This window comes from Schistocerca nitens, chromosome 4, assembly GCF_023898315.1.
Source record: "Schistocerca nitens isolate TAMUIC-IGC-003100 chromosome 4, iqSchNite1.1, whole genome shotgun sequence".
Taxonomy (NCBI): domain Eukaryota; kingdom Metazoa; phylum Arthropoda; class Insecta; order Orthoptera; family Acrididae; genus Schistocerca; species Schistocerca nitens.
In genome coordinates this window covers 870,449,874-870,464,343 of record NC_064617.1, presented here as the reverse complement: position 1 = coordinate 870,464,343, position 14,470 = coordinate 870,449,874, and the positions used below count along the sequence as shown (strand labels likewise).

The following is a 14,470-nucleotide window of genomic DNA, read 5'->3' as shown; positions in this document are numbered from 1 at the left end:
GAGTCTTTTATAAATCTCCACGAGAAATGTAAATGGAAATGAGCGTTATCGTCATTGGCCGTGAGACCCCTTGGGGGTCAGGTCTGGCCGCCTTGGTGCACGTCTTATTACATTCGATGCTACATTGGGCGACCTGCGCTCCGGATGGGAATGAAATGATGATGAAGACAGCACAACACCCAGTCCCTGAGCGCAGGAAATCTCCGACCCAGCCGGGAATCGAACCCGGGCCCGTAGGACGTCAATCCATCACGCTGACCACTCAGCTATCGGGGCGGACACCACATGAAATAATCACACATAGTCAGGTCCGGTGACCTTGGAGGCCAGTAATGTAAGGATGAATCATTTGGTCCAGTGCGACCGATCCATCATTCAGTAATCCTTTGATTTAAAAAATCCCACATTTCCAGACGCCAGTGTGGCGGTGCTCCATCCTGTTTGTAAATGAAGTCGTTCGATTCAGTCTCCAACTGTGGGAAAAGAAAGTTCTCAAGCATATCGAGATATGTGCTTCCTGTAACAGTGTTCTTGGCAACGATAAATGGGTCATATATCATTTCCCGTGAAACTGCACAAAACACATTAAATTTTGGAGAGTCCCTCTCATGTTGTACAACTTCATGTGGTTGTTCCACACCCCATATTCTCACCTTATAACAGTTCACCTTTCCATTTAAATGAAATGTTGCCTCGTCACTAAACACTAAGTGTGGAAGAAAACTGTCATCCTCCATCTTGGAAAGAAAGAAATTACAGAACTCCACACGTTGTTGTTTGTCACCTTCGCGAAGGGCCTGCAGTAGCTGAGCTTTGTATGGTTTCACGTGTAAATGTCGACGCAGTACACGCCAGACGGACATCACGGGGCATGTTGAGCTGTCGAGCTGCACCGCTAAAGGATTTTTGCGGACTCCCTGTAAAACTATGGCGGATGCGTTCGAGGTCTGTGTCAGACACTGGGGGACGGCTCGGCGATTTGCCTTTACACAAACAACCTGTTTCTCGGAATTGTTCACGCCATCTGTGCTGTTGGCGGATCCGCACCATACCTAGTACGAAAGTCACGCTGAACAGTTGTTACAGACCAGCAGTACCCAAAATATAAAACACAAAACGCTTTTTGTTGTTCCGACACCATTTTTACTAGAACTGAAGTTGGCGCACACTGCTGCTACCTAGCGGGAACCATATAAAACTCGAGTGTTTGCTCTTTCCAACAGTACGTGGTTCACGCACGTATCTCAAATAACATAATAGTTATGATTTTTTTTTAAACCGGATGATTCTCGTTGATACACCCTCTATCGTCAGAAAGTGTCGAAGGAATAAACTGGAAGACAGAGTCCACGTACTGACAGCCAGAAAGTTCTCAGATTTTTATCATCGTATGGCAAGATAGGGCACACCGGCGCAGAGCGTAAAGTGATATTAACGGAAGCGACTGGTATTGATCTCAGCACTTTCAAAGGGAACTGTAGGCAGAGCGACGGATAACGGATGGTAACATTCTCCCAGTGCAATCTGCAGACTTATAGTGGAATGTGTATGACAATAACACGTGTCACATGCTTTAAGTGTAAGCGAACAGGGCACCAAGCCAAAGACTGCAACGATGGTACGTGGCATGCACTGAGAAAAACGAAGGTGCCAGTGCCAATCAGAAATGGAAAGAATCAGGGGCAGGTCACATAACTGTGAAGTCGGGCATTTTCGCGTTAAATAAGCTCACGTAAGATAGGGTAACAGACAATGCCACAGGGATATATTAATAATGTACTATATAGAAACAAGGAAGCAACTAAAGCTATTAACAGACAAATTGGCACAGATATGCCTATTAAGGAAGACGAGTATTCCTGTAAATAGTAATGTAACACTAAATCAAGAAGAAGTGCTTCGTCTGACAGTCGTCATCAACTAAGCAGTAAGTTCTACACGTGCAGTGAACACATACCTAAGTGTGGAAGGGGCCGGGAAAGCAGGGCACAAGTTTCTTGTGTAAGGGTCGCGATGAAATATTCCATACGATGGGTTGATCGGTAGAGATTTTTTGACACACTGTAAGGTCAAATTAGACTCTTCGGGTAAAGTATTAAGGACCAAGGGACCCGTGCGAAACTTCGTCACTTTTACCGTGTAAAATACTGATAGTGTTTGGAAGAAGTATGACAGGGGTAGTCGTGGTACCGTTATACATTACCACACTGGCAGTACCGTATACAGTATAATTGGTGTCAATGAAGCCAGTACTCTAGAATCGTAATATGGCAACGAGCGCAAAGGACGTGTAAACAGCTGTTTATTTACTGTTAAAACTGTCGTACGGAATTGAAGAAACTGATGTAACTAAGTTACCTAGTTTTGACACAATGGTCAATACATGCGCCGTGTTTCGCTGTAATTTTTCGTACAGTAGACAGTACTTAAACGGAAAGAAACCTGTCTCAATGCAAGCATAACAAGAAACATCCTATGTACTTTTGCTCTCGTACTGTGACTGAAATGAATGCCGCGCGGTGGCCGGCCGGAGTGGCCGTGCGGTTCTAGGCGCTATAGTCTGGAACCGCATGACCGCTACGGTCGCAGGTTCGAATCCTGCCTCGGGCATGGATGTGGGTGATGTCCTTAGGTTAGTTAGGTTTAAGTGGTTCTAAGTTCTAGGGGACTGATGACCACAGCAGTTAAGTCCCATATTTTTAAAAAAAAACCGCGCGGGATTAGCCGAGCGGTCTTCGGCGCTGCAGTCATGGACTGTGTGGCTGGTCCCGGCGGCGGTTCGAGTCCGCCCTCGGGCATGGGTGTGTGTGAGTGTTTGTCCTTAGGATAATTTAGGTTAAGTAGTGTGTAAGCTTAGGGACTGATGACCTTAGCAGTTAAGTCCCATAATATTCCACATACATTTGAACTGAAATGAAGTCCCATGCTTCTTGACAGAACGTAGGGGAACGATGCGGGAGACCCGCACCGCCGTACTAGGCAAAGTCCAAATGGAGGTGGTTTGCCGTTGCCTTCCCCCGACCGTAATGAATATGAATGATGATGATGAACACGACACCGCAACACCCAGTCATCTCGGGGCAGGTGAAAATCCCCCCCGGGAATCGAAACTGGGACCCCTGTCTCCGGGAACCGATAACACTACCGCACAATCATTAGCGGCGGACTCTCGTACTCTACGTAAGCCTAGATAGTTATCATTAAAGTTTGTCTCATCTCCAATACTGGCAGTGTTTAGATAGTTATTTTATGGTATTTAATAAATCCAGAAAAGACGTAGCTTAATGGTGTGTTTCTAACCAGTTTTGATCAACTTTAGCTTTTCTTCGACTAGTATGCTCGTTGTAAAAGTGCTCCTACGAGTAGAATGTGGTATTTGTTGTTGATAACAAGTGTCCTTATTCATCTAAGCATTCTTACGAAAGCTACAGTCTGTTTCAAATGTGTGTATATGTAACTTGATATTCTCCTCATGACACGATTCTACTATGGGGTGCATTCAACTTCTAAGGCCTCCGATTTTTTTTCTGCGGACTGGAAAGAGATAGAAACATGCGCATTGTTTTAAAATGAGGCCGCGTTCATTGTCAATACGTCCCAGAGATGGCAGCACCATACGGCAGATGGAATTTTACCGCCAGCGGCGAGAATGAGAACTGTTTTAAATACTTAAAATGGCGACGTTTTTCTTACTTGAACAGCGTGCAATCATTCGTTTTCTGAATTTGCGTGGTGTGAAACCAATTGAAATTCATCGACAGTTGAAGGAGACATGTGGTGATGGAGTTATGGATGTGTCAAAAGTGTGTTCGTGGGTGCGACAATTTAAAGAAAGCAGAACATCGTGTGACAACAAACCGAAACAACCTCGGGCTTGCACAAGCCGGTCTGACGACACGATCGAGAAAGTGGAGAGAATTGTTTTGGGGGATCGCCGAATGACTGTTGAACAGATCGCCTCCAGAGTTGGCATTTCTGTGGGTTCTGTGCACACAATCCTGCATGACGACCTGAAAATGCGAAAAGTGTCATACAGGTGGGTGCCACGAATGCTGACGGACGACCACATGGCTGCCCGTGTGGCATGTTGCCAAGCAATGTTGACGCGCAACGACAGCACGAATGGGACTTTCTTTTCGTCGGTTGTGACAATGGATGAGACGTGGATGCCATTTTTCAATCCAGAAACAAAGCGCCAGTCAGCTCAATGGAACCACACAGATTCACCGCCACCAAAAAAATTTCGGGTAACGGCCAGTGCTGAAAAAATGATGGTGTCCATGTTCTGGGACAGCGAGGGCGTAATCCTTACCCACTGCGTTCCAAAGGGCACTACGGTAACAGGTGCATCCTACGTAAATGTTTTGAAGAACAAATTCCTTCCTGCACTGCAACAAAAACGTCTGGGAAGGGCTGCGCGTGTGCTGTTTCACCAAGACAACGCACCCGCACATCGAGCTAACGTTACGCAACAGTTTCTTCGTGATAACAACTTTGAAGTGATTCCTCATGCTCCCTACTCACCTGACCTGGCTCCTAGTGACTTTTGGCTTTTTCCAACAATGAAAGACACTCTCCGTGGCCGCACATTCACCAGCTGTGCTGCTATTGCCTCAGCGATTTTCCAGTGGTCAAAACAGACTCCTAAAGAAGCCTTCGCCGCTGCCATGGAATCATGGCGTCAGCGTTGTGAAAAATGTGTACGTCTGCAGGGCGATTACGTCGAGAAGTAACGCCAGTTTCATCGATTTCGGGTGAGTAGTTAATTAGAAAAAAAATCGGAGGCCTTAGAACTTGAATGCACCTCGTATGTATTGAACTCACTAGTGCACAAATATCTGATTAACTCCAGAACTTGTTTGGACTACCTAGTGAGGCTCATTTCGTTTCAGAAAATCGTAGCAGTACCATACACATACTTCCTGATGCCTCCATCTTACCTCATCAAACGTCATACCTCAGTAGCTAAAAGATGCATCTTTGCCAGTCTAGTAATGTATGTGAGGTGTGGGAATGAAGAGAATACATCGTCGGCAAGTGAAATTACAATGAACTCCAGACCTCTTCGAGAGCTGCAAGATCACCAATGGTATCTGTAAAGATAGTACCTTCATATCTTTGACAAGTGTTTTACACGACAACTGGGCCCATGCTAGACGCTTTCACAGTTCAACCAAGTAAGTTTAAAGTTTACTCACCTGTTAGCGATATTACCCCCGCTACGTTCACGTATTTGAGCTGTAATTATTTCCTTTTTGTTCCACTCTGATGACGCGCTAACCACATTCAACGCCTAGCTGGAATTAACAAGCAATTACATAGCAGGAACAGAGAGACTGTTCATGCATTCAAATTAGTATTTTGTGGTTGGTTGGCTTATTAGAGGGAGGGGACCAAACAGCGAGGTCATCGGTCCCATTGGATTGGGAAAGGATGCAGATGGAAGTCGGCCGTGCCCTTTCAAAGGAACCATCCCGGCATTTGCCCGAAACGATTTAGGCAAATCACGGAAAACCTAAATCAGGATGGCCGGACGCGGGTTTGAATCGTCGTCTTCCCGAATGCGAGCCCACTGTGCTAACTGCTGCGCCACCTCGCTCGGTAGTATTTTGTGCCTTTCACTTATCTGGCGGATTGTGCAGCGGCTTTCTCATTCGGAAATCGCGTTTGAACGTTGTTAGTTAGTGAGAAGATCGTTTTATGACTCGAGCTGCTCGCATTGGTCAGGGTCCTTCAACTACCATGCGAATATGGAATCGATGGGTTCAGGAGACCCATACACAACCACACGCAGAATATCAACGATCCCACGCGACTATCGCCCGAGAGGACAGTGAAATCTCTTTTTTGTCCATAGAGGACGATACAGGAATGGGCTTGTTTGCGGCAAGACTTTGATACAGACAGATGACAGTACGAAGACGTCTGGTGTGTCACAGCTTCCACAGCTGCGGCTTCCCTCTGCTTAGTGGAAGACAGAGGTGCGGCGACAGAGGTCCAATAACGGCAGCTCTGAACACAGGACTCACGTGGCCTTCTCAGGCGAGTACCGGTACTAAGTGAAGCATCCCGATGAACGTACCCAAGCATGCGGGCCCCAGTGACAGTGAACGTTAACAGACTGCGGTTTTTACTGTCACACGGCACCAGCATCGGGCGCGATAGTGTAGAGTATCATGGATACACAGGGCCGTCACCTCTGCTTTGCACAGTCAGTAGTTTGGACAGCAGCTCTTGCGCTTCTGACGTGTTAGGGCCGTTGGCTGTGCCCGATCTTCCAGTTCTTCGTGTCGTTATCCTTCTGGTGTTTCTTCCGTTTGGGTTGTAGGGATATAATTTAAACTGTTTCCACATTCCCAATCCTGAGTGCAAAAGGATAACTCATCTCCGACTCGGGTGAAACTATCCACATCCATTCATAATGGAAGCTGAAAAGGATGGAAAACTTCCGTTTTTAGATGTCTTGGTCTACAAGAGGGATGATGGGACATGATGACCTACTGTTTATCGTAAGCCCACGCATATGGTTCAATATCTTCATGCATGTCATCCATCTCATCAATGCAAAGGGATCCTACGTACATTGGTAAAAAGAGCTTACGCCATCTCGGATGCAGATAGTTCGAAACAAGAACTGCAGCATCTAAAAGCTGTTATACTGACAATCAGATACGTCAATGCTCTACAGACTGGACCTTCGCGCGAACCGACAGAAGAAACAAGCAAATCGGTGGCATTCCTGCCTTTCGCGGGGAGCATATCTTCAAAAATAAGAAGAAATTTAAAGAAATTTGGTATTACAACTATATTCCATCCGCCAGCTAAGACCAGAGCACTGCTGGGATAACTGGAGTTTGAGAAAGCCCGAGGTCTACAAGATTCCCTGCCATTGCGGGGAAGCTTATATTGGACAAACGATTCATACGGTCCAGGATCGTTGCGTGGAGCATCATCGCCACAAGCGTTTATTTCAGCCAGAAAAATATGCAGAAAAATCCTTGTCTTACTGAAGGACGTATGTTATGCGATGAGCCAAAAGTGGTTGCCCCTGCGTCGTGGGACTGGGACTGTGCAGTGAAAGAAGCCATTCAAATCCGGTTGTCTGACAATATTATAAACAGAGATAAGGGGTATCCTTTTAGTAAGAGTTGGAACCTTGTTCTGTTTGACATTAAGAAACAACGGTTCTTGTTTCGGTCATTAAAAACTCTCAGTAGTGTTTGATATTGATTCATCGTTTCCGCGAACTTTCACCAACGGTGCGCTGCTGTGTCTGTCGCTAGAGGGCAGTTATTTTCGCTACGCACTATGTACCCGCGGTCGGTGTATAAGGGAGCCACCGCGTTTGATTTCAGTTCCGGTGCGGGACAGTGCGACGGCCTACTCACATGAAGATGACGGCCAAGTGGGCCACCGAAATATTGTGCCCAGATGAAATGTTCCTGCTGGAGATCAGACATGAATACAACCAATTACTGCGCCGGGAAAGCTTACGGAGCCACAACCAGTAAGGTCATCCGAAGACCAGTATCAGTTGCAAAGCGATTTAGAAAAGATTGCTGTATGGTGTGGCAGGTGGCAGCTGACGCTAAATAACGAAAAGTGTGAGGTGATCCACATGAGTTCCAAAAGAAATACGTTGGAATTTGATTACTCGATAAATAGTACAATTCTCAAGGCTGTCAATTCAACTAAGTACCTGGGTGTAAAAATTACGAACAACTTCAGTTGGAAAGACCACATAGATAATATTGTGGGGAAGGCGAGCCAAAGGTTGCGTTTCATTGGCAGGACACTTAGAAGATGCAACAGTTCCACTAAAGAGAAAGCTTACACTACACTCGTTCGTCCTCTGTTAGAATATTGCTGCGCTGTGTGGGATCCTTACCAGGTGGGATTGACGGAGGACATCGAAAGGGTGCAAAAAAGGGCAGCTCGTTTTGTATTATCACGTAATAGGGGAGAGAGTGTGGCAGATATGATACGCGAGTTGGGATGGAAGTCATTAAAGCAAAGACGTTTTTCGTAGCGGCGACATCTATTTACGAAACTTTCTCTTCCGAACGCGAAAATATTTTGTTGAGTCCAACCTACATAGGTAGGAATGATCACCAAAATAAAATAAGAGTAATCAGAGCTCGAACAGAAAGGTTTAGGTGTTCGTTTTTCCCGCGCGCTGTTCGGGAGTGGAATGGTAGGGAGATAGTATGATTGTGGTTCGATGAATCCTGTGCCAAGCACTTAAATGTGAATTGCGGAGTAATCATGTAGATGTAGATGTAGATGTATGCACGGTTGGTTCTCTGCATGAACTTAAATAACGGCCAACAACACGTGGGCAGACGGTAAACGCCCTCCACGGTGACCAATGGTAGTTACATGCTTAAGCAAAAAATCGTAAATTTTAAAGTTTGTTCCAGTTGTAATATAAAACATAATACATAATAATAATAAATATAGCAGCAGCAGAAGAGCACATGGATTGACAAAAACATGGTGGAGGAATGATTATGGTACGCTGTTACCATAACTTCGAACGCCACACAAAGTTGGTATTACAGCAGACGACTCATACGAAGCGGCTACCATGACGACAGAGTCCCAACCACACAGGCTAGAGGGCGCTTGATATATACTATCGCCCATGCCAACGGCGTCCCTACCACAAAAGATAGGGGGTTCTGCTCTATCCACAAATTATGTGAAAAATGAATGGGACAACAGTTACCTGAATTTTAAATAATTGTAAATTTCTCGAAGTCTAATTAGCTATATTTACTATTATTATTTATCATGTTTTATATTACAACTGGAACAAACTTTAAAATTTACGATTTCTTGCTTGAACATATAACTACCGTTGGTCACCGTGGAGGTGCGTTTACCGTCTGCCCACGTGTTGTTGGCCGTTATTTAAGCTCATGCAGAGAGCCAACTATGCATAGTTACCAACCGTACACAGGCAGGGTGACGACTCCAGCGAGCGACCAAATGGGTATAAAAATCTGTTTATTTATGTAACTTTGTCTAATTGCTAGTAGATTACGTACATGATTACTTACTAATATTATAACTTTACAGTGTAAATTGCCCTGAAGATGACCCCATCGCGGGTTGAAACCGATTGGCGGCAAAATAAATAATGCGATTGTGACTGTCATTTTGAATAATTGATTTATCAGAGGGATTAAAGAAGGTGTATGAATGGTCGGCCTAGGTGAACTATTATATGTTTCAGCATGCTGCCCGTGCTGCCCCGACCTATCTCGATACAGAGTGTGGCCGACATCTGGCCTGGCCTGCATATTCTGCAGATCTTACATCCACTAAAGGCATCTGGTCACGGGTAGTGTAGAGACTAACACTCACATTACGTCAGTCATTATGACTGTCGAACTCTGGCACAGTGTCGAAGCTACATGGAATGACGTACCCGTATCTGTCGTCAAGGCACATTTGGAGTCGATTCCTAACCGAGCTACAGTCATTCTTGTTGCTACAGGTGACAGTTTTATGTACAGAACTGTATATATCCCCAAATCCCGTTCAAATCTAACCATGTATTCTTGCTACTGTTCTGCGCACGCACAATAAGTAGTTTCGTTAGTCGCTTTCAATTATGGTGTTGCAATTTTAACAACCAGCAATGCTCATCACACCAGTCAACATGGTACGCACGTCTGAACACCTGGTGCTTCGTAACAATTTGGAGACAGGTATCCATCCACTTGGAGCTTGCCAGACCAGCGATGCAGGATTTTCCTTGTCTCCTTGCAGGATGCCGCCACCGACCACGTCATATATTCGCCAAGGTTGGTGGCGCGTGCCAGCCGTCTTGATACCTCTGCTGCTACTGTTGATCGTCAGCTACAATTTAGGAGACACCGCACAGACCATCACTGCGTTCGTCAGGTCGCCACAAATAAAGGTCAGTTCCTTTATGTTGCTTCCATACTTCTGCAAATATTAGCGTCAGCTATTAAACATAGTGCTTAGAGCCGTTTGAAAGGGGATGGGCAAAATAATGTGAACAGTGTTAGTAATGGGATGGTTGTGTTTACCGATCAACAACGCAGGTAAGGCACGTGTCGTGCTCGACTGTGCTTGTTCAGTACGGACTAGGCAACAGTGCAGGTTGTTTACGAGTAGTGCACACTTCGTATCCGCATTTAGAAGCCGAGATCGACGTGCAATGAAAGACCTAACTGAGTTCCAAAGAGCGCAGATTGTGGGGACCCCATTAGCTGCAGCATCAGTAATCAAGACGGCCAACTTATTGAATGTTTCAAGAGCAACTGTTTCAACAGTCGTGACAGCCTACACAAAACATGGAAAGACACCATCGTGTAAACGTAATAGTAATAATGACAGAGATAGTCTTATGCTGACACGAATTGTGCCAAAACAACACAAAACCATGGCGGATAAAGTGACTTCAGAGCTCAATATCCATCTTCGAGACTGTATCTGTCGACACTGTTCGCCGAGAACTCCATAAAGCGAATGTTTATGGACGGACTGCTACACCGAAACGATAAGTGGCGACAAACAACGCAAAGAAGCGTAAGACATGGTGTCAGGAGCATAAATCCTGGACGGATGATCAGTGGAAACATGACATATGGTCCGACGAGTCAAGGTTTCCGTTATTTCCAACATCGGGGCGGGTTTACGCCTGGAGAACGCTAAACGAAGCCTACAATCCTGATTGCTTCATTCCACCTGTTAAGCGTGGAGGTGGATGTGTGATAGTGTGGGCAGCCATATGATGGTATACTGCTAGTCACATCATTACTGCCAAAGTTTATGTAAATATTTTAGATGATCAGGCGCACCATATGATGGAAATGTTGTTTCCCAACAATAATCCCATATTTCAGGACGATAATGCACCCATTCACGTAGTCAGGACAGTACAATCGCGGTATGAGGAGCCTGCAACTGAACTGCAGCGACTTCCATGGCCAGCATAGCCCACAGACTCGAAAATTATCCAACCCTTGTGATCGGTATCGGAGCGTAGACTCCGGAACAGATATCCGCCTCCCTTTTCGCTACAGGAGTCAGAAAAGGCTCTGATCGAAGAGTGGCCTAACATTCTATTGGAGACTATACAGTTATTCATTATATGCCAGTATTCCAAGAAGAATTGCAGCTGTATTACGGGAAAATGGAGGTCCAACCCCTTGTTAATAAACCATTCCCAAGTAAGTACAGGTGTTCACATTATTTTGCCTATCCCCTGTAGATCCGATTAATGTAATCCAGAATCGTATGGCGTAGTCACCACACGACTCAGTGAGTCGTGGATGCTGCATTAAAGATACCGGATATACTTGTGGTGCTAGTCATCGATTGCTAACCTAAAGCACTCAAAGAGGAACTCTTTGAGCTTCTAAATCGGTAGCAAGCAGACAAAAAAGGAAGATAACAAGCAGTCCTTATTCTGCATAGTATAAATTCAGTTCCTTCTCGTCCGCAGCTCGTGGTCTCGCAGTAGCGTTCTCGCTTCCCGAGCACGGGGTCCCGGGTTCGATTCCCGGCGGGGTCAGGGATATTCTCTGCCTCGTGATGACTGGGTGTTGTGTGACGTCCTTAGGTTAGTTAGGTTTAAGTAGTTCTAAGTTCTAGGGAACTGATGACCATAGATGTTAAGCGCTCAGAGCCATTTGAACCATTTTTGAAGTTCCTTCTCGTATCTATTTGTGTTCAAAAGGTTGAGTACCCTTTATTTTTTAAACCTTTTTTCACCAGTCCTGTGACTGATTTGAAGTGTCTCACAACGGCTACCTGTCCTACGCAAATCTCGTCAATCAGAGCAGCACCTACGCCGAACATCCTCAATTATTTGTTGGATGTGCTCCAAACGCTTTTCTCCCGTACGTTCTTTACCCTTCTCGAACTCAATCTAGCGCCACGGAAGTTATTCCCTAATATGTTAACACACTGTCGGGCGGCGGGTAACAATCAAATGATCGTTACTTTGTTATGTCATTATGAAAAGACTAAGAGTCTGTGCGTGCTTTCCACGTACCTTCGCCATCTACAAGTGCCTGAAAATTATTTTCGCCGTCAGCCAAAATGCGATGGAGAACATACTGATCATAATTTCCAGTCTGCAAGTCCCCATTACTCTTTGTGTTTACTGAAATACTATATTGCTATTTTCTCAGCGGGATCGTCAGCTATGACTATAAATAAAATTTTTGAGTTTTACCTGATTGATATATTCTGTAAACGTTCACTTGCACAAAATATAAGTCTTAACATTGTAACTAATATCCCTATCGAAAACAGCACTATTAACGGTTCAGAGGTGATCTCTATGGGAAGTTCCAAATAAATTGGTCTATCGCCCTGACTTCTAACCACCAAAAGTTAATTGCTCGCCTTAAAAGTGGAAAATAATCTCGCCACTTGCCACGTGGTTTTGTCAACATAACGGGCGACACACTAAAAGGTACTCCCGTGAAATCAAAGATGGTGCACAGTACTTGCGAGTTCACTTCCTACTTTTACCGAAAACGCATTCAACACTACCCAGCTGCGACGTCATCCGAGGCACAACATACGTGGGCATTTGACTGACGTGGACAATTTGATATCTTGGTGCAAAGCGTCTCCTCGTATTGCATCTCTAGCTGTATTTATATAGGGGTGCAGCGGACCGCCAAATGGAACATCTGCTATCAACTGCCCTAGGTGTAGGTAGAAGTATCTAAATGGCCCCTTTCTTGGAATTAATAACTCTGTCGTTTAACACTTTACAATCTCCTTAATTTTCATTCTGACGACCCATGCATGTGCCACACCACAACATCGGCAACTACGACTGAAATGGGCACGTGATCATAGACACTGGATGTTGGTGCAGTGGCAGGGCGTTGCTTGGTCAGATGAATCCCGATGCTTTTTCATGACGACGATAGGAGGACGCGAATTCGTCGTCTTCCAAGGTGACAGTTCCTCAACATCCGTACAGCAGGACGGAGACAAGCTGGCAGCGGCTCCATTATGCTCTGGGGAACATTCACGTGGGCATCCACGGGTCCAGTAGGCCTTGCATAAGGGGCCACGATGATCGACGAGTATTGTACAGAGGTTGCAGACCACGTACACCCCTTCATGACGATTATGTTTTCTGATGCCAATGGTATGTTCTGACAAGATAATGTGTCATGTCACAGTGGTGAGTTACAATTGATGTGCTGGCCCCACAACTCGCCACATCTGGGTTGTGACTGAATGTGTATTCAAGAGCTGATCGCCTCCCTCTCCCATATTTATGGAAATTGGGCAGCTAGTGTGTGCAGATATGGTGCCAACTCCCTATAGTGACCTACCAAGGCATCATTGCTTCCATGCCACGATTCATCGCTGCTACTATTCGTGCCCATGATGCGGACATACTCACTATTATGTAGGTGGTCTTACTGTTCTTGCTGATCAGTGTACATATGGCCAGTGTCATCACCATTTACAGGCAACCATAATTGCAGTAATATGTCATGTTTAACATCTTATGCTTTATGTATTATAGGAAACAGGAGCCTGCATGGACGGTGTGGTGACAGCGCAGCCTGGTGGCAGACTGGGGAACCTGCTGGTGGAGTATGCGTGCTCCGCCATTTTGGCGAACCGGCACCACCTACGGCTGGCCATGCCTGCCAGGATCCTCGAGCCACTGTCCGCCATCTTCCACAACCTCAGTGCAGAACCGCTGGGCCGAGTTTTGCAGCAGCCGCCATGTGAAGGAAACCACACAGAGGAGGGGTTCCTGGACGACCCGAAGCACCAGCTCCTGACGTGGGAATCTGTAGAGAAGACACTGAGCCACCTGAGGAGCAAACACTTGCCGCTCATTTTCAAGTACGTGAAATAAAGTGCCTTCCTATACAGTGTGGTTCACAGCTATTTATAAGGCTTGCCTCAAGTGTAGGGACTACAATGTATCCCTCGTGAGTTCACCTCTTGTGTAAACTATACTCTTTTCACTCTGACCAGGCAGCTCAAGGTCACGTACCTTTTTGCCCACTCTATACGCTCCCCTCTACTTCCTTGCAAGAACACGGTACAGTCAACAGCTTTTGGTGCATAAGCAAGGTACCAACAAGAATAAGCATCGTCGGTGTGTAGAATTAATTCATTACATTTTAGTGAACTTTGTTTCGCATATTAATAAAGGGAAAGAAAAGGAAAAGTTTAAATTTAACCTATCAATGGAAATCATAGCAGGCAGACATCATCTTCACTGTGTAGTCACTGCAACTGTGGTCACTGTCTTCATGTAGACTTATTACAATCTTCTGATTGCATTCATCTCGAAGTTCTTCCTTCACGAATTCTTCTTCCTGCAGTCGCTCCACACGGGCAATACATTTCTGCCAATCTTCTGTTGTTTCGTGTTTAATGGCGTCCTTCAATAATTTTCTCTCTTCTCCATATTTCAATGCACAATTCTTGTCTGCTA

General features: G+C 45.4%; 1 protein-coding gene across 1 annotated transcript in view; it reads left to right on the top strand.

Annotated features, from left to right (window-relative positions):
• The window catches only part of LOC126251913 (galactoside alpha-(1,2)-fucosyltransferase 2-like), a 291,016-nt gene that overhangs the window by 115,934 nt on the left and 160,612 nt on the right, over positions 1 to 14,470 (top strand). The window contains exons 2-3 of the mRNA XM_049952645.1: positions 9,778 to 9,928; positions 13,541 to 13,869. Of these exons, the coding sequence (XP_049808602.1) occupies positions 9,779 to 9,928; positions 13,541 to 13,869 (479 nt within the window). The 5' untranslated portion in view covers position 9,778. The remainder of the gene's footprint in view (positions 1 to 9,777; positions 9,929 to 13,540; positions 13,870 to 14,470) is intronic.